The sequence below is a fragment of the Ceratotherium simum genome, chromosome 29 (assembly GCF_057802395.1).
Source record: "Ceratotherium simum simum isolate JZ-2026a chromosome 29, ASM5780239v1, whole genome shotgun sequence".
In the NCBI taxonomy this organism is placed as follows: domain Eukaryota; kingdom Metazoa; phylum Chordata; class Mammalia; order Perissodactyla; family Rhinocerotidae; genus Ceratotherium; species Ceratotherium simum.
Window position 1 is genome coordinate 9,263,327 of NC_141928.1, and position 26,300 is coordinate 9,289,626.

At 50.7% G+C, this 26,300-nt stretch overlaps 1 protein-coding gene across 15 annotated transcripts in view; it reads right to left on the minus strand.

Annotated features, from left to right (window-relative positions):
• RALGPS1 (Ral GEF with PH domain and SH3 binding motif 1) overlaps window positions 1-26,300 on the minus strand; it is a 331,037-nt gene that overhangs the window by 34,070 nt on the left and 270,667 nt on the right. For all 15 annotated transcript variants that reach the window (XM_087419063.1, XM_087419062.1, XM_087419069.1 and 12 more), the window contains 3 exons: window positions 20,112-20,249; window positions 17,506-17,599; window positions 12,326-12,393 (listed from right to left, as the gene is read on the minus strand). In XM_087419063.1, the coding sequence (XP_087275189.1) occupies window positions 12,326-12,393; window positions 17,506-17,599; window positions 20,112-20,249 (300 nt within the window). The remainder of the gene's footprint in view (window positions 1-12,325; window positions 12,394-17,505; window positions 17,600-20,111; window positions 20,250-26,300) is intronic.

Here is a 26,300-nt window from a genome sequence, read left to right on the forward strand (position 1 = left end):
GCCAGCCAGAGTCTGTTTCTGTTGTTTGCAGCCCAAGGAACCTTAACAAGGAGGCCCCACAACACCACAGGGCCTCTCCGCGTGGCTGTCTGGTGATCTGGCCTGGTGGCAGGAGAGAGAGAGGCAGCTGTCTGAGGTCTCGATTCCAGCCCACATATGACGTCTCAAGAACAGGGCTCTGAAGACCAATTCATAATAATGAAGTCAGAGAGGCATGGCCTGGACTTCACCACCCCAGAGAGGTCCATGGAAGGCCTCTGAGGAATGTCTGGAGATACTGAAATTGTATCTAAGCTTTGTGTATGTGTGCATTTTCCTGGTGAGGGGTTCCATGCTGTCATCAGCTTCTTTGAGGTTGTAATTCTTAACCAAGGAATATATCAGAATCATCTGGAGAGTGTGTGAGAAACAGAGTTTCTTGGGCCCATCCCTGGAGGTTCTGGTTTTGCTGGCCTCAGGAGGGTCTGGGCATTGCTCTCGAGGTGATTCTGACACGTGCCCCAGTGAAGAACTGCTCAAAACGCCGGAATGAAAGCAGGCTCTGTCCGGGAGGAAATGTCTCACGCAGTTGCTCCAGAGAGGAAAAGGAAGAATGGAAGCCGTCCTGCCTTGTTTTTGTTTTGCACATATTGCTCAATAAAGGAATCCATGCGGAGGGTGGACTCGGCCTTGTTTATCAGCGGCATGTACGCGGGATTAGTCTCACTGCCTGAGTCACTCTGGCTCCCACTCTGGGTTCAGAAAGTATTTTGTAAAGGTCAACTCGCATTGCTCCTGCCCCTGTGGCTTGAACTGGAACTCGACTCCCTGGTGTTGTCGTACTAATGATAATGGTGACAGTTATGGCTGAATGTTGCGCGCCTGGCACCGTGCTGTGTGCCTGTGCTGCATCCACGAGGTGGGTACTCTTAGCAGCCCCGTGTTACAGGTAAGGAAGCCAGGGTTTCTCTATTTACTACACGCGGCACTTGAACCCAGGGTACACCACTATCCTGGGGGAGGAGCTCCAGCAGTTCAAAGGTCAGGCATTGGTGAAAACCTGAGGAAGAAGGAACACAGTGACACATTTGAAGTGACCTGATAAGCAAGAGGCACTTCCTCCAGGAAATATGTGATGGATAAGGTCCGACTGCTACTCTTGAGGAAGGGAAGGTGAAGGGGACTAACGTCTATTGAGCACTAGCTGAGTGCCAGGCTTGTATAAACACTTCAACGTGCTACCGCATTGACTTCTATGCAGGTGGTACCATTGTCGCCATTTTAAAGGGATGCTCAGAGGCACACCAGGTCATGAGGGGTGCTGGGTTTATTCCCTTAACCAGCTGTGTGTGCAGCGAGAGCTGGACACTCGGAGGCTCTTCTGGCAATTTCCTCGGCCTTCCTGCTCACTCCTGATCGAGTCCCTTTCCTACCTGTCTCCATGTGGTTCCTGCATGCCGCCTGTGATCTCCACATTCAGCCTCTCCGAAGCCTCCGGACTTGCCTGTGGTCTCTTCCTCTCAGCTCTGATTCTCCCTCAAGGACAAGGCGTGGATCTGCCCCCACTTTTTGCTGCTCTGCACGGCTTTGGGAGGCATGCCTGGCCTCAGATGCCCCTCAGCCCAGCTGAGGGAAGGGTGAGGGGCCCAAGCAGAAGAGGCTGTGTTCTCCCTGGGCCCAGCATCAAAGCTGATGCTGCTCTGGGTGCCCTGGGTCTCAGGCACTCCCATCCCCTGTATTGCTGATCAACAGCTTGGGTCTGATGCTGAAGCAGAAGAATTTCCATTCAGCTGGGACCTAGGGATGGGGGTGGCCTCTCTGCCAGTGAGTAACACTCTCGGCTACTGAAAGGCCTCACGTTCCTACCCCACCAAGCCTGGGGTGGCCACCACGTGACAGCACCAAGGACACATGTTTTGGGGGACTGTTTCTGAGCTAGGCAGCTGGCAAGTTTGTTTCTCCATGTCCTTGGGGCAGGGGCAGGGCTGGGGGCGGTGATAACGAGCTGGGGCTCTGGCCTCGCTTAGCAGAGTGTGGTCCCACTGCCCGGCCCGATATGGCACGAACAGCTGGAAAAACTGACCATGTGGCTTGACTATCTCAGAGGACTGCTCTATTTTTCCTCAGCATAATTTTTCCATGAATAATCTTTAAAGCTCTTTAAGTGGCTGTTTCTTTAGCAGTTTTATTGGAACATATGAGAACTGACAGTCTCTGTGGGGAACGAGATATCATGTTAAAAAAAATCTGGTTTTCATTACATTTCTCTCAAGAAACCAACATGCTGCCCAACAGACCAGTCATTGATTGGAAGAGAAAAGAGCACAGGGCCTTCTAATAGCGGCTTTGGAGTGGACTGGATGAAGGATGATGAATGGCAACAGCAAAGAGCTCAGGATCCGGAGGCAGACAGGCCTGGGCTCCACTGGTATCTGCTACTGCAGGCTGAGTGACCTTGGGCAAGTCACCTCACACCTCTGAGCCTGAATTCTACATCTGTAAAACAGGAACAGTGATCTGACCTGGCGGCCTCCCTGTGAGGAGGAAATGATACAGCATCCCTCCCTCCTTCTTGCCACAGATGTTTCCTGAGCCTGTGCCAGCCCTCGGGCCAGGTCCTGGACAGCCCCACTGAATCAGAGAGCTGATGTTCTGCCTTCATGGAGTTTACAGTCAAGTGGGGAAGAGAGACAAGTAACCAGATAACTACACCCAGGAGAGACACATGCTTTGATAGGAGAAAAATAATAATAAATATGGTAATAGCAATCACTACACCAATAGTATAACCACCACAACAATAAAGACGGTGGTAATGATAATGGCTGAAGTTCATCAAGCATCTACAAGGTGCCAGAAACTGCTAAATGTTTTGTACACAGGATCCTACATAAGCCTCACAATAACACTGCCTCACAGGCACTGGTGTTATCACAAGGTTACAATGTGGAGCCTGAGGTCAGAAGGGTTAAGGGGCTTGCCAGGGTGAGCTGCTGGGGAGTAGGGAGCAGTGGAGCAGTGAGCAGTCAGAGAGAACAAGGGAAAGTCAGAGAGGACCTAGAGGGTCTGACATTCAGGCTGGCACAAGAGTTCCAGCAGAGGCAGCAGCATATGTAGAAGGAGCAACATGCACAAAAACCCTGAAATGACAGATGGCAGAACCTACTAGAGAAACTGCAGAGAGCCAGCCTGGCTGAAGAGCTGAGGGTGAGGAACGTGTGTGCGCGGGGGACCCAGCTGGAGCTGAGGGGCCTTGTGAGGAGCCTAGAGTTTAATGAGGGGAATGTGTGGAGATTTATAGGAGGGGCAGTGCTATGCTCAGATTCGCACCCTAGAAAGCTCAGTCTGGCTGGAAAGCATATGGATGTGGCCAAGACCACAGGCTGGGAAGGAGAGATGTAGACGAGAGGTGTCTAGGAGGTGGACCAGCAGGCGTGTGGCAGGAGGGGACCTGGGGTAACCCTCAGTTGGAGCCCCATGCTGTTCACTTAGGGAGCAGGCTTGGGGGCTGATCAGAAGTTCAGTTTGGGACTGATGTCTGGAGGCCATTGGGGAGATGGGTGTGGTGCTCAGGAGACAGACGGCGGCTAGGGACAGATGTGTAGGACTTGTCAACACAAGGGGGCATGGAGCCCTGGGAGTGGGTGAGATTATCCAGGGCTGTCAGCTCAGTGAGAAGAAGGTGGGCCTGGGACAGAATGCGGGGGAAAACCAGTGTCTCTGGGATGAGAAGAGAGAGGCTGAAAAGAATTGTGTAAAACCAGGGTCAATAGAACAAATATTTGAGAAAATTATCATTTTAGATGCAGGAGGAAAGTGATCTTCATTTGTAATTCTAAAGGAAGGCGTCTCAGAAGCGATGCACTATTCTCCTGATCTCAAAAGCCCCTGGTCTCAGCTGTCACTTCTTCCCTCTCAGAGGTGGCCTTGTGCAGGCAGCACCCATCTTTGGGGCTGGAACACCCAGCAATTGTCCCCTTTCCTCTGCTTTGGGTCTCTAGGGAGAGCAAACTGGGGGGGCTTAGTCTGCCACCTTGGTCGGCCAGCCAGAGCCAGAACATTTGCCAGGAGCCAGCATCCTCTTCTGTCCACCCACGTGGACCATAGGAGACAAGCCTGAAATGCCCCAGAAATGACCTCCTGTTCATCCTGTATGTTTCCCTCAGGAGGAGAGAGAAAAATGGAAGGAAAGAACTGCTAATCTTCTCCCATCTTCAGAGTTAAATTGGACAACAGTGAGGGCTTTCACTGAGATACAGGGCCCAGTGTTTTACAGAGCCCTCGTGAAGAGGGCGTTAACCCCCATCCTCCTGGGTCAGGGCCTCCATCACTTGCTCTCCACCAGCGTGCATCTTGCCTTCACAGAGCCCGTCCGTTTGTAACTAAGGAATTGTGTGTGATTTCCGGTTGACTGTCCACCTCCCCAGGAGACACCAGCTCTGGGAGGCAGTGGCCGTGTTCCCAGTGCCCAGAGCAGGACTAGGCAAGAAGTCAGAGTGCTGGCCGAGTGTGCTGCAGGGCCAGGTGCAGTGCTCACGGCTGCAGAGAAGCCAGCTCTGCCAAGGAGGAGGACACGCAGCTGGGATTGGAAGCCTTGTTCCCACGGGTTTCCAGCAGCATCTGAGCGGCCCTGCCCTGGGTCAGCACTGCCCGAATTCAGCAGTCTGGCAGCCCTGCTGCTGCTCACGAGGGTGCCTTCCAAATCTCACACATCGGAAATTAATGGGAGGCAGCTGTGGCAGGGGGGGACCACTCAACTTGGAGTCACAAGACTTGTGTTCCAGTCCAGCCTCTGTGGGGCCAAGCCCGGAGCTCATGGTCCAGTCTCCTCAGCCTGCCGAGCCTCTGGTTCCTCACCGGAGAAGGGAATGACAACTGCCACGATCCGGAGCTCTAGGAAGTGCCGTCCGAGCGTCTGGTGCACAGGGCGTACTTTCACCCAGTTTGAAGGGGGCTCCGTGTCTCTCGGCTTCTTTTCTGCGCACGCTGAGAGCCTGTTCCCAGACCAGGGATTCAGGCCCTCGCTGGGTCTGCCAGCGCCGTGCAGCACTCCAGGACACAGGGCCCCTCTGCACGGAAAGTCTGTTTGTGTTGAAACCCTTCTCTGGCCAGGTTTCACAGCCGAGCCTGGGAGCTAGTCACTTTTACATTCACACACATTCTTTGCTTCCCATACATGCAGCTCTCAGGGTCCTTACTGGAAGCCAAGATCTATCTCATACATCACTCAGAATGCCCTGGTTCATTTCTTTCTGAGAAATGGCATCTGATCACTCTTCAACTGTGGTGAGGCCCAGGTGCTTCCTCCTTGGAATCAGAAGGCCCAGATTCCCAGGCCAAAGGGAGCAAGGAATGCCGGGGAAGCCATTGTTGCCTCTGGAGGAGCTGGGCCACAGTAGGGCAGGAGGTTTGAGTCTTGGCTCGTCTGCTTGACCTTGACGTAACAGGCTACTAAGATGGGACACTTCTAGAACAAAGCAGACGAGAACTTCCAGAGTGAATGGGAGAAAACCGGCTTCTCAGCCCTTGGGCCCCTCAGCTAGGGCAGAGAAAAGAGCATGTGGAGGGGGAGTCCCTACTCCTCACCCATGGGGTGCTCTCTTCTTCTACTCAACCACAGTGAGGGGGTCTCCACAGACCACTTGAGGAGCTTGGAACATGTCCCCAGCAGTTGGGAGACCCAGGAGACTCCCAGAGCCTTACTCAGGCCTGGGGCCAACATGGCCATGACCAGAGGACAGCAGTGACTACACTAGAGTTAGCTGAACTCGTGGATCCGCCAGGACAGGGAAGAGTGTGGCCTCCCATGAACCGAGGTGGCCCCCTGTGAGGAGACCTGGCATGGAGCTGAGGGCTTGAGGGGACCCAAGCAGCAAGAAGCACGCAGTGGCCACAGACTCTGAGGGGCCATGGAAGGGGCTGCAGTGGCTCCCAGAATGGATTTGCATCTGCCCAGGTCAAGGGACCTGCAGGATCTCTGAAAAACCGAAGAAGTGCCCGTGAGAGGAAGTGTCAGCGTTATCAACTGCCACCACGCTGACATCATGTCTTGGCACCCACGCCCCACACAGCAGCACGCACCACTAAGACTGTGTCCTTCCCTCCAGTCCTTTGCAGTCAGCAAGCCGAGGGAAGTGGGGACGTGTTTGGGGAGGGAGAAGGGCCAGGCACCCCCGCTCTCCCACCACAAGCAGTCAGGCCTGAAGCACCCCAGTTGGGTGAGGGAAGATTTAATGCCAAATCTGGTTTGGAGTTCTGATTCTTACAAAGAACCAGCCTTCTAAGGGACCAAGTTGGGACACTGTGTGACTCAAAGTATCCATAGGAAAATCATGGATGTGCCAAGGTTGTCATCCAAAGCAGGGTGCTTACTGCACTGCATAGACGCAAGAGACGTTGGGGACAGAGCCCAGAGCACTCTGGGGGCCTCAGGTGCATTCTGCTTCTTCCACATGTTGGATATAAGAGTGACCGGTCCAGACTCCCAGGCTTAGCAATGCATGAGATGAGGTGGGGTAAGCGCCCCAGCACCTTCACATATAGAATAGAGATATTGTCCCCCATCTCACAGTGTACGTGTGAGGGTCACCAAGTGAACACCTGGAAAGAGCTGCCATCATTGTTATTATATTATCATCATCATCTTCAAGCCTCTGTTTCCCTACCGCGAACCAGCTGGTGTGGTGGTTTTAACACATGTCCACAAATTCTCTGACACTGCTCCTGTTGAGTGGTCAGGTCTACGTTCCCTCTCCTTGGACCTGAGCAGGCCTTTGTGACTGCCTTGACTTACAGAGTGTGGTGAAAGTGGGGCTACATGACTTCCAAGGGGTGCCACACAGACACCGCGATGCAGCTTCCAACCTGCTCTTGGGACATCCGCTCTGGGGGAACACTGCCACGTAACAGTTTGAGGACCCTGAGGCTGCCACATGGTGAGGAAGTCTAGACCACACAGGAGGCCACATGTACATACATGTTCCACCCCTGCTGCAGTCCCAGCCAACAGCCAGCACCAAGCACGTCCAGACGATTCCAGCCCCCAGCCATCGAGCCCCTCTCAGCCTGTGAGCTTTCCAGCTGAGGCCCCAGATTTTGTGGAGCAGAGACAAGCCACCCCAGCTGTGCCCTGTCTGAATTCCTGACTGGCAGAATCTATGTGTGTAATAAAATGGTCATTTTGTGCCACGAGGTTCTGGGGTGACTGGTTATGCGGCTGTAACACCTGGCACAGCTGGTGAGAGGTAAGCTGGAGCAGAGATGAGGGCCCCCTGGCTCCCTGTCCAGTGCTCCGTTGGCTGCGTCACACTGTCCCTCCATCCAGACAGCACTAGAGCCTGCCTGTGAGGGCCACAGGCTAACACTCCTGAGTGGAGAGCGTGTGCCAGGCACTGTGCTCAGGGTTCTTCCGGCACAGCCTCGGCCCTGTGAAGTGAGCCTACGTGAAGCATTTATTCCTGTTCCCGCTTCACCAGTAAGACCACTGAGGCTCAGAGAGTTAAGCCGACTGCCCAGGGTCCCACAGCTAAGAAGTGCTGGAGCCAGGCTCTAAACTCAGGTCTGCCCAACTCCAAAGCAGAGCATTTGCCCACTAGGCAGTAAAACAAGGAAGACAAGAAGGCATGTCAGAGAGCAGTCCAGAAGGTACGAGTACAGAAACCTGAGGCCCAGGCTGAGATTTTCCATGGACTTGCTTTGCTTCCAAGGAATCTTCAGAGAAAACCTGTCAGTTGGTTAAGTCACGTGGAGGGGGTGCTAACAAAATCTGGAAATGTCTTCACCAGTTCCAAGGCACACATAAACATTACTTGCCCTCTCTGGGGGTCAACGTTCTTTATGATTTTTGCTCTCCAGGAAAATATTAGTTCATTTATATAAACTAAACATTACATACAGGGGGGGAATTAAAAACGTGGCATTCCTGGCCTTTTTTCTCCACAGACCAGAAACTGAGAAGGTTTCTCCATTTCTTTTCTCACAGTCTATTTGTCGGTGTGGAACTGCTGGCATAGCCCCTCCCCAGGGGTGGAGAGTGGGGGCAGCTCTCTGTGGGGCGCGGGGACCAGTGCAGACACAAGGGGCACAGCCTCAGCTCAGCACCACTTTGACACTGACAGAGGCCTCGGAGAGATGGAGACCAGGGCTACCTCTAACGCTGGAGGCAGGGTCTCCAGTGCCCAAGGAGAGCTGGTTAGAGAAGCGCGCGCAGCCACAGAGAAGGGTCAGGGAACTCACAGGGCCTGCTTCTGGCTCCTTGACAGGCCACGCCTTGCCCGCTGGTGGCTTTAGCTGCCTCTCTCCCCCACTAAACTGTAAGCTCCAGGAGACCAGGTCTTTGCCTTGTCCCACTGGGTTCCTGGCTCACAGTGGATGCTTGGCGTGTAAGTCTTAAGTGAATGAAGGTGCCTTGGGGCCTTTCCCTGACAGGTGTGAGGGTGCCTGACCGCTGGAAAGAGAGCCCAGAGCCGTAGCTTACACTCCCTCCTGAGGAGCTGAGGGGAGCCGCGTTCTTCCCATTCCTGGGACTGCAAGAGGCATATTCCTGTCCCCACGTCTGTTTGGGCTCCTGCCACGCAGCCCAGTCTAACTGCCAGACAGGGGAAGGCCTCCCTGGAGCTGCCCCTCTGGTCCCGCCCTCCACGGGACCCCTTGGCTATCCCACGGCTGCAGCAGCACTCGCCTCTCTGTCATCTGAGGCTGTGGGTGGGAAGCCAGGACCACTAAGTGGGTCTGAAGCCTTCCAGGCACTCCCAGGCCCTCTGGTGATCAATGAAAACCTTAACATCCTGCTTCCAGGGCTGGAGCCAGGATTTGGAAAATTGGTGGAAAACACTCCTGTAGCCGGGGCTTGCTCTACTGTGCGAAAACTGCCGGCATCAGCACTTCTCTGGAAGGGAGTGCGGAGTCAGCAGCCAGCCCTCTCTGGAGCCGCCTCCAGGAACCGGGTGCCCACGGGACCCAGCAAGGAGCTCAGAGGCCGGGGCTGAAGGGACAAGGGCAGGCAACCAGGGGAATTTATCCAGCTCTGGTGTGCTGGGCTCTGGGAATGGCAGACGGGGTCCTTACCCCAGGGGGCTTTCAGCCCGGTGGGGCAGGCAGACAGGGGACAACTAAGCACAGACATCTGTCTAATTACCATAGAGGGAAGTGCTAGAAGTACAGAGGGCTGCGAGAGGGTATGAGCTTTCTGTAAAAGGCCAGATAGTGACTATTATTAGGTTTTGCAGGCCACAGGGTCTTTGTCCCAGCCACTCAACTGCCATTGCAGCATGAAAGCAGCCACCGACAGTAAGGCAACGGATGGGTGTGGCTGTGATCCAATACAAAAACAGGGCCAGGGCAGAATGGGCCGCAGTTTGCCAACCCCTGGTGTGACAGGCGGCCTCACCGGGTGGGGAGGGGTGGGAAGGGGTGGGGAGAGCAAGGGAAGAAAGGCTTCCCTGAGGAAGTGAGGTTCTGCTAAAACCTGGAGGCTGATTCAGTGACAGAGGCGGAGTCGTAATATTGACGATAATAACATCGTCCTAATAAAGTCATAGTTGATGAGTGCGTTCTGTGTGTCAGGCAATGTGCTAAGCGTTTTACACACGTGATCTCAATAAATTCCCACAACCCTGTGAGGGAAGTATTATTATGCTCGCTTTGAAAACGGAGAAATTGAGGCTTGGTGGGTATGCTGTTCGACCCCTCAGATCCATTCTTTGGCCTGCTCGGTGCCCTGGGAGGCTGACCCCGAGAGGCATCTCTTGGCTCCCTCACCCCAGGCTGCCAGCTGGGTTTGGCTCCAGCAGCAGATGGGGTGTGGGGGGAGGAGAGAGAGGTCAGAGTATTTCTTCTTCCCCACTCCCTCCTGCTTCACCCTCTACGACCACAGCCCCTGCCAAGTTGACCATGCTGTGACTCAGCAATTGCTGGAGGTGGTAACACGTTTTCTTCCTCAGGTCTTGCAGCCTAGAGGGGCTGGGTCCCTCACCATTCTTTATGTGAAATATTTACTCCTATTCCCATTTCACCTTCGTTAAGTCTCTTCGTGTGAGCCATCCAGAGGCAATTCTGTTTCCTGCCAGGATTCTGACTGATGCTGGAGGTTAGTTAACCTGCTGGGTTCTGGTTTCACACGGCTAGTAAAAAGAGCTCAGTGGAGGTGATGGTGGATGATGGAAGGAGAGTCTGGCTGCACCTTGAGGAGGCTAGGCGAGGGGCTGGGTCCTGGTTCCTGGGCACTGATTCCCTTTATAGGCAGGGGTCAAAAGTAAATGCAGCTCCTCCTTTCCTGCCCCAGGGCTCGGTGAGTGGCCCAGTTCTTGAGGGCCCCAATCAGCAGTGCTAGCTTTCTGAGCCTGGCTTCCGGTCTACAGCCCACCAGCCTAGCAGGGGGAGCTGGTGGTCCCTGGGGGCCCTGGGCTGGGGGCAAGAAGGGGCAATGGGAGATGAATCCTCCAGCACTGTCTGGAGGGTAGAAAGCAAGTGTGGCCATGGAGACTTCTCGGCACCTGGGGAAGGCCAGAGATGTGGTCATCCTGTTAAGGCACATTAACCAGCTAAGGCTGCAAAGATCTCTTATTCAAACTAATTTGGAGGAGATTCAGAAGGGCAGAACACTTTTGTATTTGAGCCCACTCTCTGCTCCAGAATTCTGGCATTATCTCTTAAAGAGTCTTGAACGGTGAGTGGTTCCTATTGCTCCTTCTGTGGCCCTACACAATTGCTTTACAATCCTGCTGCCATTTCCTCCAGCCCTCTGATGGAACGTCTGCCTCCACTCCACACACACGCACACACACAGGTCAGATGTAAGTGACCCGAGCATCTGAAAGGAACACTGCTGACCGAGAGGGGGAAGGCATTCTAGAACAGGGAAAGAGCTGAGAAGGCAGAGACAAGACCAGCACCAGGAGCTTTCCTTCTGGTCACCTTGGCTAGTGGGTCATCTGTCATGTGTGGAAGGCAGAGGATTTGGGAGGAGAGTGCAGAAGATATTTTAAGATTGGGCTCATGGAACCCTGTGGAAATCAAGCTTAGGCCAGGCTCTGTCTCTTGAGGTGTGGACAGCAGCACCTCCAAGGCTCTGTGGATCCACCAGCGTCTCCCTCTGCTAAGTTACCGGGCCTCCAGGGGTGCTAGGGGCAGGGTCCAGCCTGCACAATGGAGCCAGGAGAGGCTGGAAAAGATGAGGAGCCTGTTGAAAACTTGGGAGTCAGGGCAGAGTCCTTGCTTGGCAGGCCTAGTGAGAGGTTGCAACACTGCTCTTGTGGGCTCTGCGTCCGTGCCCACAGGAGACGCTCCTGCTGCACTGGCCTGGCTCCAGACAGTGGAGAGAGTGGCTTGAGTTGGTCAACAGGCTGGGGGGTGGCAAAACACCAGGCAGCAGTTTGCAACAGCCACCCCCGCACCCAACACTCGTTGCACATCAGACTCTACCCTGAGTGCCTTCCGAATATCATTTCAATTTTGACTTTCCAATGATCCTGGGATGGAAGTTTTATTATCCCCATTTTACAGGTAAGGAAACCAAGGCCCAGAGGGGTAAAGTTGCTTGTCCAAGATTGGTGTGACCCAAACTCAAACAGGAGGAGGAAGTACAGTTGGACCCCTGCCCCCAATCCAGTCCCTCCCCAGGCAGCAGCAGAGATCAGCCCCAGTCACTGAGAGTTGGTTGGAATACTGATGGAAGGAAACCGTGACAGTAACAAGGACGAAGCAGCTAACACCACGGGCATTTTCCCAATGTGCCCCCAGGCGCAGAGCGCTTTACAGGCATGAACTTGCCCAGGCATCACAACAACCCATCAGGTGAGTGCTAGTATTACCTCCATCTTGTGGCTGAAGATCAGAGAGGTAAAGTGACAAAGCTAGAAAACAGCACAGCTCCAGTGTGACTTCAAAGCCTGGGCCCTTAATCACTAGGGACACTGTGTGTGTGTGTCCCAAATATGCGAATAAAACTGATGCTCCAGGAAGGTGAGCCATCTGTGTCTGGTGACACCAAATACCCTGGCATCCTGTGCACCCCTCCAAGGCATGTCATCCGAGCCTGGGCAGTAGGCCTGATAAAAAGGGTCCAGGTGACCCAGAGAAGATCCTGGGGTTTTCTCTACCCTGTGCATGCTCCCACCTTGGGGCTCTGATCTTGCCTCTCTTGGGGCTGTTGGGTCCCAAGCTCTTCCAGGGGCCCCATGTGATCAGGAACCTGGGCAGGCTGGTGTGGGAGAGCTGTGCGCAGGGACAGCTGAGTCTGCCAACCTGTACTCTCAACTGTGCCCCTTGGCTCCACAGTCAAGGCCGACCCTGACAGCCACGTCTGGGCTCTTAGTGGGTTTGTCCCCACTTGAGGTGGCTACGATACCTGCAAGATCTTCCTTGGAAGAGACTAGTCTTGGAGAGCTGCTTCCAGGTTCGATTCTGAGCGACAGTCTGAAAACAAAGATTTTCACAAGATCAGCAGGCTCTGGTGTATCAGAGAGGAAGTGAATATGTATACGTTTGGAACTGGGAAAGTGCATTGCTGTTAAGGGCTATTATAGTCACGGAACCCATGAATACTTCAAGGTCTGCTCCAGATGACAGCCACTTCCCCCCAAGGTCCCCAGGGGATTTCCATGACCAAGAAATAATGGTTAAGGAAGGCACAGTAAAAACAGTAATTATGGCCCATTGTCTGCCAAGCACAAATGTGTTCATTCTCAACAACGTTCATTCTCATGAACTAGGGATGTTTATTATCCCATCTTACAGATGAGAAAACTGAGGAGTAGCGAAGTTAAGTGGCTTCCCCAAATTCACAGGGCTGGCAAGTGGCAGAGCAGGGGATCAAACCCAGGACTATCTGACCCCAAACTGGAGTTTTTTGTTTTTGTTTTTTTTGCTCAGGAAGATTCACCCTGAGCTAACATCTGTTGCCAATCTTCCTCTTTTTGCTTGAGGAAGATTTACCCTGAGCTAACATCTGTGCCAATCTTCCTCTATTTTGTATGTGGGTCACTGCCACAGCATGGCCACCGATGAGTGGTGGAGGTCTGCACCCAGGAACTGAACCTGCGAACCCAGGCCGCCGAAGCAGAGCATGCCAAACTTAACCACTAGGCCACAGATCCGGCCTCCTAAACTGGAGTTTTTAATTATTACACTGCACTCCCTCTCAGATGCCCCCAGACAGGCACGAGGCAATGGACACGTTATGAGAATTGGCACCTCAATATTATCATTATTTTTTTAAAGCATTGATTAAGAACTTCTGGGTGAAAATGACAGAGTGAAGCCAGATGACAGACTCTCCCTCTCCCAACAAAACCTACAAACAATTATAAAGGCTTAGGAGGAAAAGAACTCACCAGCTGCTGCTCAACAAGGGAAGGGGCATGAACTGAAGCCATGAAATTCAGAAACTTGCAGCCAAGAAACGAAAGAGGATTCTGAAGTCTGACCAAGAGTTGTAACACGGCACGGATCCTATCTTGCCCTCTGAGACTTCTCAGTAGGTCTGAGTGGGAGTCCTTACCTTTCCCTCTTCTGAGTGGCTCCAGATGCTTGGAAGCAATGGGTGGGATGGGTGGAGAGCATAGTGGATACTCTGATGGAAATGAAGGCTCCATGGGGGCGCGATTTGAAACCTTAAGGTATCCCTTTCTGGAATGGGATACAGCCCTCAACTAAGTGGAGGAAACCCTGATGTAGGCCTTTTAATAGAGCCCCCATATCTAAAACTGACTGCTTGCTCCCTGCCTCCATGGAGCCTGAGCTCTGCAACCCCCAGGCTAGAGAAGAGGGGAAAGACAGAGAACCCCTGGACTTCGCAGCACAGCAGGAGGAAAGCCAGCCCATCACACACACCACGGCAGTGGGTCAGATGTCACCTCCCTCCATCTGAGCCATGGAATAGCCACATGGAACCTCTCCAATGGAGCAAGATGAAAAGAAATGGTACAGCGACCTAGCAAACATCCTCTCACGAATAAAGGAGAGAGGAAGGACTAGAGCATTGCCCAGACTGCTCAGCCCAGAAGGCAGGCCCTGGGAACACAAGGAAATCCCCCCAAGTGCTTGGAGCTGTATAACAACCTATTCAGAACCCGAGTTGATAAAACAAGACCTGAAAAATGAGATGATAACACCAAGGAGTAAGATGGAAAGGGAGACTGGAGGCCTAGAGGAACAAATCAAGGACTAAAACAAGAGAGGACTGAATGAATACAGATCATCCTGGCGACTGCTGATGAAAAAGATGGAGAATCCAACACGCGGATTCCTGGAATCCCCAAATGAGACAAGCCAAGAAATGGCACAGAAGAAGTAGTCAAAGATATAAACCAAAAGAATTCCTCCGAAATGAAGAAAGAGCACACCATGTTCCAGGGAAATTTGGTAACGAACCCTCCCCTCTGAGGCATTCTTCTTGTTAAGCTATTGGACTTCAAGGACTTCCTCATGCACCAGGTGGACAAAACAAGTCACTCACAAGAGGAGAGGGTCACACTGGCTTGCGACTTCTCTCCAGCAACATCCAATGCCAGAAGGCAATGGAACAGGGTCTGCAAGTCCCGGGAGAGAGACGCAAAGGAGCCCGTCTAGCAAGTCAGACAGGGAAGCTCTTGTGAAAGAAATCAGAGCATGCAGGACTTGCGAAAACCTACGTCATGACGAAATCCAGCTAAATAAGGAATTGATTTAAAATAAAGACTCTAGGAATGGAGAAGCTGTGGAGAAACAACAGGTGGTAAGAATTGAATCTATCTGTTTAAAAACATTAAACAGTAGGAATTATGATTCCTGAACATGATGTGTATGTTATAAACTTGGACTACATAGTAATATTAATATAACTAACAAAAATTGGAAGATGGTGAAGGGGAGGTGAAGGAAGGGGGAGAGCGCTAATGTTCTCATCTTAATTATCCAGAGTCAACTGACCCTGATCACAAGGGAAATCTAGTTAAAACAGAACTTAACGCACTCAAACCTCTGAATGTTTTTCCTGACCTCTTTTGTTAATCTTAGAAGGCTCTTTTAGGAAATAATATCTCTTGTGGTGGAGAAATATTTAATTGACGAGCAGCAATTCCTTACGTTTTAATTCAGTTCCTTTTCTGGTTAAATCAAAATAAAATTAAAGTTAATACTTTCAATTAAAAATAGCAAGTGTAGTATGATCCAATTTTAATAAATTCTATCCTTCCACCCATCCATATGCCCACCCTTCTCTATGTATGTACGCACTTTCTATGCATAGAAAAATGTCCAAAATTATGTTTATTTAATGCAAATGGTCATGCTTCCTAGGTGATGGGAATTTGGGTAATTTTTCTTAAATAAAATAGAATAGACTAAGGGCTGAGAAAAACAAAGCACAGGTTGGGCGCCTTGGCACAATGTCTCCAAAGCAGATGGGGGCAGGGTGTTAGAAATGCAATGTCCTCAAGGTAATAACTAAGCCTCTGCGTCATTTGGGGCGGAGAGCAGGTCTCTGGGCATGAGTTGGGCCATGGAGTGTGGGTTACTCAAGCAGAATCACAAGCCCTGTGTCACTCAGAGGCAGGGCCTCCCTGAGAAGGGACCCCCTCAACGGTCTAGGCTGGGGGGCAAGGACACAGGCTTCCTCCCTGGGTTTGTCTGCTTGGACCACAACAAAGAGCCTTTGTAAACTCCAAGATGACTGTTCAGCATTAAGTGCTGGGGGTGTTCAATGTCCTTCAGAACGGAAGGAGTAATTACTCAGGATCTGCAGCTTGTCCAAGGATTATCTCATGGTCAGAAGTATTTATAGACCATTTTTCTCCTTAAAGGATATCAGCGTTAATGAAAAACTACTGTCTCTTTAATCGCACTGCTGGCACACGAATGGAAAATATTATCCCAGAACCTAAGTGGGAATAATTTCATACTCCGGGCTACTCTTTTCAGGAAGAGCAAACGCTTTGTAAGTAAAATGAGCTCAATTTGTGGCAAACATAATTTTTTTTTTTTTTGGTGAGGAAAAGATTAGCCCTGAGCTAACATCTGTTGCCAATCCTCCTCTTTTTGCTGAGGAAGATTGGCCCTGGGCTAACGCCCGTGCCCATCTTCCTCTACTTCATATGTTGGATGCCTGCCACAGCATGGCTTGATAAGCAGTGTGTAGGTCCACGCCCAGGATCCGAACCTGTGAAGCCCAGGCCACCAAAGCAGAGCACGTGAACTTAACCACTACGCCACAGGGCTGGCCCCGAAAACATAATTTTAATGGTAATCTCTGGCCTTCATCTATTGTTACTACTATGTAATACATCAAAATTTCATATTATATTCTATTTTAACAAAATGTTATACAATAAAACTAAAGACATTATGTCTTATGTTCCCAAAGATGGCCAATCATCAGAACCACCAAGGGAGCTTTAAAAAATACAAATTCACAGTCTCCACCCCAGACATCTGGATGGTCAGAGGCTTCCCAGGTGACTCTGATTCACAGTCAGGGCTGAAAACCACTACTGTAGAGCTGGCCAGATGTGGAGCTCTTTGAACAGCCATTCGCAAGGTCCTGGTGAGCGAATCGGGGGTAACCTCAGGGGTATCTCTAGTGGCCACAGTTTTCTACAGTTTTCAACGACTTAGATGAAGACTAAGTAATCAAGCTGATCAAATTTTCAGATACAAAACTGGAAAAGATAAAAAATATGTTAGATAACAGGATTCGAAGGAATCATGGTATACTGGAAGCAATCAGTAAGATGAGATTTAAAGAGGTAAAGTTGACATCTAGTGGGTAAATGATCAATTATAAGATGGCTGAGACTTGCCTTGAAATATCAGGTCATATGAGAAAGTACTGAGGCTTTTACTTGACCTCAAGCTTAAAATGAGCCAAGAGGATATCCAATCAATATGGCAGACAGAGTTGATATGGAAAATGCTCCTTCTCCCTCTAAATACATAGAAATGCTGGATAAATTCCCAGGTGCTGCAAATGAAGAACCGAAAGCTAGAGCAGGGTGTGTGGAAGACGAGGCCACAGGGCCCGCAGAGGTCTTCATGGGAACTAGGTCTACTCCATAAGGGCTGCATGGGATGGGGATGGGGCGCCTGCTGGTGAGTACCCTGCAGAAAGCTGGGACCACAAGGAGCTGTCTCGTCCATGCAACAGGCTTTTGGAGAACACTGTCTGCTGGCCTGGAGACATGGCTAGAAAGCTGCCCTTCCACCCAGTGCCATGAGTGGGGGGGGGGTCGCTCGTGAGACCCCTGGGCACACAGCCTGCACCATGCATAGCTATGGAGTCCTAATTCACACTACCCACGCAATTTGGGGAAGCCAAGCTGAGAAGTTCACAAAACACCTTCCTCAGAACCATGCGGCCGTCGGGCTGGGGCAGGGCTTGTGGGAGGAGATGCTCAGGCAGCACCACTGCAGGCTCTCTGGGGTCAGAGGTCACATTACGCCCATGTGCTCGTGTGTGCTGGCGTGAGGGTGCTGCTGTGTGACCTTCCGTGAGCCCTGCAGGTGGTGATTCACTCGTCCCAACAAGGGCCAGGCTAGAAAGCCAGCACTTACTTGTAGTTGTCGTCTTCCACAAACTTCTGGAGCTCTTCGATGTAGCGTACGGACTTCAGGTACTTCTGCACGTGGGGCAGGGTTGTGAGGTGATCTGCAAAAGGTGGAGAAAACCCAGAGGCTTCAGTCTTTCCCCATCTCCAGGCCCCAAATGAGAAGTGTAGGAATCACTGATTTCAGGGCTAGATGCTCCTTGGGTATTGAGACATATACTCAGTCTTTCAACAGTTGCTGATGGTCCCTTGGACCAGGCCTTGTGCTGGGCACTGGGCACTGAGGGGTCATCAGGCCTGGCTTCTGTCCTCGAGGAGTGCCCCCCAGACGTCACCAATCTGAGATCACCACACTTCCTTGGCTGGGGAAAGATGGGTCTTTGGGGAAAGATGACCTCCAGAAAAGATCAGAGCCAGATGTCTGTGCCCTAAAACAGGCTTCCACTGGGGTACCTGGGAAGCCTCTCATGCCTGCTCACCCCCCGCAATGCAAGAATGAACGCACAAACCCCATCCAGCCTGGTGTATCTAGCCCAGTATCAGAATCTAGCCCAACCTAGATTCTGGCAAAGTTCGAGAGTCTGGCCCATGAGCTAGTTCAGCTGCATCCTGAGAAGAAAGGGAGGGGGCCTAGACACCTGAGCACCTGTTCTGTGCCAGGCTCTGTACCAGGTGATCTCCAGGAGTCATCGTTAACCTTCACACCTGCCTCATTTGGGGGAAATAACATGTCCACTGCACAGAGGAAGAAACTCCAGCAACTTGCAGAGGTCACCACACTGAGAAGTGGCGGAGCCAGGCTTGGACCTTAGGTCACCCAAGGCCTCTGCCACACTGCACGGCCTCTTTCCTGGAGTGACTGATGCCAGCTGCTCTCTGCAGACCTTCTTGGTCACCACACTCCTGAACGGGCTAAAAACCCTCCACGATGCTCTCTGCCATTCCCCACAGGGTGGGACAGAACAAGTTAAGGGGAGAAGTGGAGGGAGGGGAGGAAGCTGTGAAGAGAAGCAGGAAGGAGGGTGGGGAAGGGTCCTCGCTTTCTGGGAGGTGCGTTCAGTCCTGCAAGGAGCACCTGATCTCTGCCCCTTCACTGTGAGATGCCAAGGAGGCCATTTTGTTTCTCTAGAGCCTCAGTGTTCTCGTCTCTGAAATGGGCATGACTCCTGCTTCATCAAGAAGCTGAGGACAGGGAAGATGTAGGTGGAGATGACAGCAGTAACAGTGAGCGTGCACTGAGCACTAATGAACCGTCGGGCCATGCTCAAGGCTCTGCACGTACCATGTCCTCATTTTTACTGACGAGAAAACCTCAGACGTAGAGAGGAGAAAGTGACTTTTCAAGAGGCAGAGCTGAGATCTGAACCAAGTCCGTCTGACCTCAAAGCCACGTCTGTAATTGCTCTGCTGGCCAGTGGGACGAGTGTCCATGTGCTTGTTCAAGGAAAGGGCCTCAGCGGGTGAGGACTGAACTGGGAACGCAGTCCCCTCCCTGTTCCTCCGGTCAGAAGGAGAGCTGATCTGGAAGTGCAGACCTCACCCCACCCTGGGGTGCTTGTACGGGGCTCATGAGTGGGCCTGTTGCTTCAGTGAACGCCCCCTGCAGGAACCCCATGCTGGCTTCCCTGCGGCCTTCCCAAACGGAGGCTGGTGCTTCTCACACCCTGTATACTGTAGGTAGGTTGGTTTCTTTCTTTCTTGGCCCCCTTTGCTGTTCCCAGACTCCTCCACCCTCTTGTGAAACCCTGCTCCACAGAGGCACACTGCTGCACCTCTACCACCCGTTCCTCTCGTCACTGCTGACTTCTCCTGATGGCCCTCTGGGCATTCACTGGAGGACTGGAGACCTGGCTCCCAGTGGAGCTCCACACCCCCAAGTCCACTGGCATCTTGGGGGAAATCAGTGTCTACATGGATCACCCATCTAGCACTCTGAGTTCTCAGTTCCTTGACCTCATCTCCAACAACCACCTCCTCCATCCATCTCAGACACTCACCATCATGGTCACACTTTGGATCTGGTCATGTGTAGCAGAGCCTGGCTAGTTTTTACCCAGTCCTTTCCCCTTTCCTTCCAGGACCATAGCTAGATGACATTTCCTAGCATCCCTCAGCAGAGGCGACGTGTGCCACTTGCATGTCTGGCCCATAAAACCAACCCACTCTTGTATGAGTCTCTCTCTTCCTCCATCCGCCAGCTGGATGTAGAGCTCAGAGAAGGACTCTGAGGCCACGGGACATGGCGGAGCCACAGGATGAAGGAGGCTGGGTCCCTGAATCTGCCCTCAGGAGCTGCCCATAAAGCTCTTCATGAATGAATGACCTGGAAGCCAGACAGACTGGACTCTGCCACTCATTAGATGTGTGATCTTAGACACATGACTAAACTGTTTTCAGTGTCAGTTTTCTCATTTGTAATCGATAGGTGGTAACATCTAGTTCGCACAGTCTTTGAAGATCAAGCCTGTGTGTAAAAGATCTAGCAAATATTTGATGCTCAAGGGATTAAAATGAAGAGCTTTGTGGGTTTCTAGAGCTTTCTCACCGATAAGGTGCTGGAGCCAAGTTTCAGTGATGTAAGATTGGACAATTCCAACAACCGAGGGTACTAACCATAGCTGCAGGAAACTTGTAAATCAGCAATTATTCGGAGAATATTGTTCATCTGATTGGATCTTTGTTCATTTTCCATGATGCTGCCTGAGGCAGGATATGCAGAATCGATGTAGATTAAATCCAGCAGATAGATCCCTAAAATTAAAGAAGACATTTAATGATGGAGGTGCTCACCACTAATCAGAACAAAATAGCACAAAACAGCACTGCTCTGTTAGAAGGTATAAAGGGTGACTTATGGAAAACCAAGATCCTGTTTGGACTTCAATTCCAATCCTGACTACTAATTTTTCACAGAGACTGCTCAACTATAAATCAAACATCTGAGCCACAACCAAATGAATGCTGGCAAGATTTTAGCATTTCTAGTCCATACACTCTCCAGCAACAAGGGTTTTTACCTGTAACCCGACTGGAAAATAACAGGACATGAAAGTGATGAATGAATACTTGTGTTTTTCAGCAACCGATGAAGTTTAATAGGTCTAAGGTGTTACATCCAGGAGAACACTATTTGGATTGAATTCAGTTTTTCATTTATTCACTTAGCTGTGTGTCCGTCTATTTGTCTATCTATCTGTACACACACACACCCCCACATACACATACACATACACACCCCCAATATCATAAAATAAATAAAGGACAAGAGAAGAAATCAAAAAAGCAACGGTCCTTGGTACAAAGAACTAAGGCTAGACAGAGCATTCTCCTGAGGGTGCTTAATAAGAAAATAACGTGTGATACAATAACATCACTATGACAGGCCAGTGTTGAGCCTTGACATGGCCTCATGACATCACCCCAGGGGGAATTCAGGACAAGCCACCTGGCCAGGGAGGGGAGAAGAGGACTGGCTGTGCAGCATGACCCACTACACAGATCTCAGCTGACGGGCTTGCTGCAGGGCCGCAGTTCAGTCTCTCTGGAGATGTGCACGGACAATGGATGGCAGGCCCTTCCAGCAGCCCCCCGTAAGTACTGCCACTATACCCATAATACTGGTGCAGTTGAGCAGGAGTAGTGATATAAAGCAGAATTCAAGGCAGAAAACATTGAACAAGGCAAAGAGGAGTGACTGATATTGATGAAAAGCAGAGTTGATTGAGAAGATCTAATGATTACAAATTTCACAGAGCAACATTGCATCAAAATACACAAAGCAAAAACATGCCAGAAATGAAAAATGAATCAACAAAGCCACAACCATAGAGGGAGCCACTGGCGTGTCTCTTCTAGAATTTGTGTGTGTATACACATGTATATGTACAATATAAAAATATATACATACAGATATATGTATGTATGTGTGTATATATGAACATAGTATTTTAGTAACAAAATTAACAAGCTTGGTGTTATATAAATGAAAATATAATTCTTTTCAAATACCTATGGAATGCTTACAAAAATTGATTACATACTAGACTATAAAGAAAAGCTCAGTAAGTTCCAAAAAGTAAAGGCCATATTATACACATTCTGCGATCTTACTTTACGTCTAGAATTTAACAATAAATATAGAAAAAATTCTAACCATTTGGAAAACGCACACACACACGCACACACACTCAAAAGCAACTCTTAGGTCAAAGAAAAAGCAAAACATATAAAATAAAAAACCTATTCGAAGACAATGGCAATGAGAACACTACATATTAAAATTTATGGGACCAGACCAAAGTAGTAACCACAGGAAAATTTATAGCCTTAAAAGTTTACTATTAAACTACTAAGAATTGTTACTAAGGTAATTAACCAGGTACTTAATATAAAAGTTATGGTTTTTTTGCATGGATGAATGAGCACTGCAATGACTTATAGGTTCATTACGTTACTTGTCTCTACAACAACCCATTTTATAGAGGAGGAAAAGGAACCTCAGAAAGGATGTATAACTCGCTCCTGGTCACATAGCTGGTAAATGATGGAGATGCGAGTCGAACCCAAGCCTGCCTCCCCGGAGTACACGCTTCCTGCCATCACAGTGGACTGCTGGTGCTGGATACCATGAGTCATTCGTCTGCTTTTAAAATAGCTACACATTGTTACAGGAAATCATTAAATCACAGAAACATATGCTAGCACTTCTCATAGGAGCCATTTCCACTTCTTTTCTTTCTAGTGGCTCCACGTTTCCAAAATTTTAGTAATTAGAAATAGTTTCCCTTGTACAGAAGTTCCAAGTTTAAGTAGGTTTAAATCTACAGATTTATTCTTTCTCTTGACTGTGTTTTTCCTCTCCCCTCTTAAAAATGTAACTCAGTTACCTCCCCAAGGATTCAGCAATGGCAATCCTGAAAATCCCATTCCTGCTGCAACCACAACAAAAGCGTCCTCTGGTGCTGAGCATGAGGTGAGGGGATAAGGACCAGGAGGCAGCTTTGTTCCAAACGCAAACTTTGTGCAGACTTGAACCCAGCTGACTCCCAGGAGCAGAGACACTGAGGACCACGATAAGGGAAAGGGGAGAGAACTAAGGCTTCCTGAAGATTTACTATAAGACAAGAATTTACCCTCCTCAAGTCCTGTGATCCTCCCGTCAACTCTGTGAAGGATGAGGAGAAAACTGAAGGTCAGCGAGATTAAGAAACCTGCCTGAGGCCTAACAGTGAGTGCGCAGGACTTGAACCCAGGTCTGTCTGGCTCCAGCACCTGTGTTCTGACCCCCTCACTGGCCATCAGAAACACACAGGGAATCAACTTTTCTCAAGTAACACCCTCAGCATGGAAGGCTCACCCTATGCTGCCCTGGAGGACAGGTGATGGCCCCTCTGCTGCCTCTCAGGTCAACGGCTCTGCAAATGCGGCCTGAAGCAGCTTGTCTTTGCACACTATTTCCACCCCCAACCCCTGCTTGCACCCTGGGAGCATGGGGGGCTCACTACTTCATAAGAGCAAATTCAACCGTCAGAGTTCATCACTCCCCTCCACAAAGTATGCGGACTCCAACACCCAACAACCAGGACCTGAGAGCACAGGCCAAAGCCACGATGTACTGAGGACTGGGGGACCTCCCAAAGGAGGCCTCCTGGCCCCAGTGACCTGGCGAGACCTTCAGCCTCAGCAACACCTGGACAGAACCTCCATATAAACAGCCTTTCACTCCCACAACAAGAACTGCTCCAAAAGCAGCAAATCTTCTACAGTTAATACTGCACAAATCCAGGGAAATCTTTTCAGTATTGTTATTAGGCCATAACTGGAAATATTTAAAGCCTAAACCGTCATGAAATCATAAGAACAGCCACTTCCCACTTGCACTGTGGCTGTGCTGGGCTAAGCCCCATACAGTCAGTGCTTACCACAACTGCAATTTGATACTGATTTGTATCATTCATGCATTTAATGTCTGATTCTCCCCGCAGACTTAAACCCCTCAGAGTAGGAAGTGGGTCTTGCTCCATGAGCTCAACCCCCAGCAGCTGGAGCAGAGCACACAGGAGCTGCTAAAGAGGTGTTAGTTGAACAAAGGAATGTATGGATGAAGGCATATTTTATTTAATCCATACAATCCAATCCAATAATACAACTCATGAAGAACATTACCCTCATTCTGTAGCTGAAGAAAGAGACTCTGAGAGTCAAGTGATGATAATAATAATAAAACTGAGCACTTACAATGTGCCAGGTTCTAAGCTAAGAGCTTTGCCCAGATTATTGATTCGTAACAACAACACTGTCGTCAGGGAGGTTTTATCTAGCCTCATTTTACAGAGGAAGAAACTGAAGCTGAGAGGGTTGCATTGCTTGTCTGAGGCCACCCAGCTGGGAAGTGGCAGACGCAGGATTCGAACTGTCTGTCCAGGCTGCCATACTGTCAGTCCCTCTTTTGTCCCAGCCAGATCCTCTGGTGCCCGGCAACCAGTGAGGCAAGATGGGGGCATAGTTGAACCCAGAGGTATCCAGGCTATGGCTCTCCCTGCCTGATTCCCTCTTTGAGGTCAACACTCTCCAAGAGGGCTCAAGGCTGTACTGTGGCTACCTCCCCCTGCTACATCTTCCACCTCCTCTCCACTGCCTCCCTGGCACCCATTGTGACATATCTGTCCTGGGTCCCATCATCAGTGGCCCACCCAGACTGGCAGCTCTGCCATGTGACAGGCAGCTGTGGTCTAAATGGGAGTATGGGGCTTGGAGCCAGGAGACTTGGAACCCTGGCTCTGCCACTTACCAGGTGGGTGGCCTCAGGCAAACCTTTTCACCTCCCTGAGCCTCAGTTTCCTTGACTGTGATGGGGGTAATGATGGTGGTTGTGAGGAGTCTCCCGCCCCAGAGCCTGGACCACTGAGATGCCCAAGAAGCTGGGCTGGTGCCGAGCCTGGCTCCATGGCGAGGCCCGACGTGGAGTAGCACTGGGATGCCCATGGGAGGGATGCGCCCAGCAGGGTTTGCCATAACCATAGAAGGCACCCAGATGCTGACCATGTGGTGGCCACCCACCTCAGACAGGCCAGCACTGGAAGCTTCTGTCTGGACTGGGACAGCACAGCTGGGACATCTCACCTCCTTTTCTATTTATACAGAGTTACTGCAGCAGACAACACTGTGTTGTTGGTCTTGTTAAGATGGACAGTAATTGGACCAGCCACCGTCCTGGCTGCCGTGGGGCTGCGCAGTGCCAGGGACTCAGCCTAGACTGGGAGGTGCAGATGTGTCATAGGAAACAACCGTAACAGCAACAGCCACTGTCTGTGATAGGAAAGGCTGGCCTTGCCGGTACCACGGCATCCTCGCAGCTACCAGCACAGTAGGTGCTCACATTTCCTCATTTACAGATTAGGAAACGGAAGCTGAGAGAGGAAAAGTGACTTGTCCAAGATCACACAGCTTGCGAGGGGGGGAATCAAGATTTGAATTCAGGCCCGACTCCAAAGATTTGAGTCAGAGAGCAATGCTGAGGGCTGGAGGCTGGGAGTCATTGGCTAGCACAGGGACAAGGGTCCCAGGCACAGAGTTGGGGGTGTGAGGACCCCTGCTGTGGCCTCCCCTCCCCACCCAGGACACTGCTGGCAGCCAGCATCTGCCCTGTGGCTTGCAAGCCTGCAGACTGGACCTCCTCTGAGATGGACAGCTACCCAGAACAAGCTTCTGCTCTGCTCCCTCTTCCTTGTCCCATACAGGGTCTGGCGACACTGCTGTGGCTGCAACAGAAGCGCCAACCAGACGGCCATGGTGGGGCAGAGAGCCCCGGGGCCGGGAGTGAGCAGCCCTCCGCTCGCTCTGCTGTGGATGCCCTCCACAGCTGGGCTGGTCCCAAGCCCTGGGGCATGTGGCCAAACCTTCTTCCTGACAGTGAACCCAGGCCCCCCACCAGGGGTGTCCACAAGACGCCCCAGCCCCAAGGAGGGAGTGCCAGGCTGACAAAGGAGGTGCTCTCCTGAACAGACACCTTCTCTTAAGCTGAGGGACACCATGCTCCATGGCGTGGAGCCCACCCGAAGCTGGGCGCTCTCAGCCTCCCAGAGCCAAAGCCTGCGGCTGGCACCCAGGCTTCACCGCAAGCCCAGCAATTCACTGCTCTCTTGTTTCTCCCATCGCCACCCGTCTCACTTCCATCCCAAGTCTGGTTTTGGTTTTTCTCACACAGCTATCTATTTAATAAGGAAAATTCTGCTGTGTTGAGGGGAAAAAACCCTCCACAGCATAAAAATATGCCACATTTCCATCTTATACTTTCCATTTTCTCTCTCTCTCTCTTTTAAAGTTTGAGATGAAAGACGTTTTTCCATGTTCTCCTGTTCTGCCTTGAAAAGATCACTTTCAAACTTCAGAAATGAGGAGTGCTGGCACCCCGAACTATACTTGTGTGGTTTGATCACATAAACTGTCTCGATAAATTCCAAATGAAATAACAGAGCAGCAGCTCATTAGGGCTTTTTTTAAGAGCACAAAGCAATTCCATCTACTGCAGGAGGAGGTCTCAGCAGGCAGCTCAGGCTCCCTGTCAGATGCAGAAGACTGTGAGTATTAATTAGTGCCCACTAATTAATATCAATCATGCAAAACACAGACTTCAGAACAGATCCTTATTTAAAGAATATTCCTTATATGAAATGTGTTGGAAACTTACTGACACTGAGACAAATGTTTCCTAGGTCTGCAGAAAGGGGGCAGACCCAGACAGTCACATGTCAGGTGGTCAGAGACCATGTTTCTTGGAGAGCACATGGCCTCATTTATTTC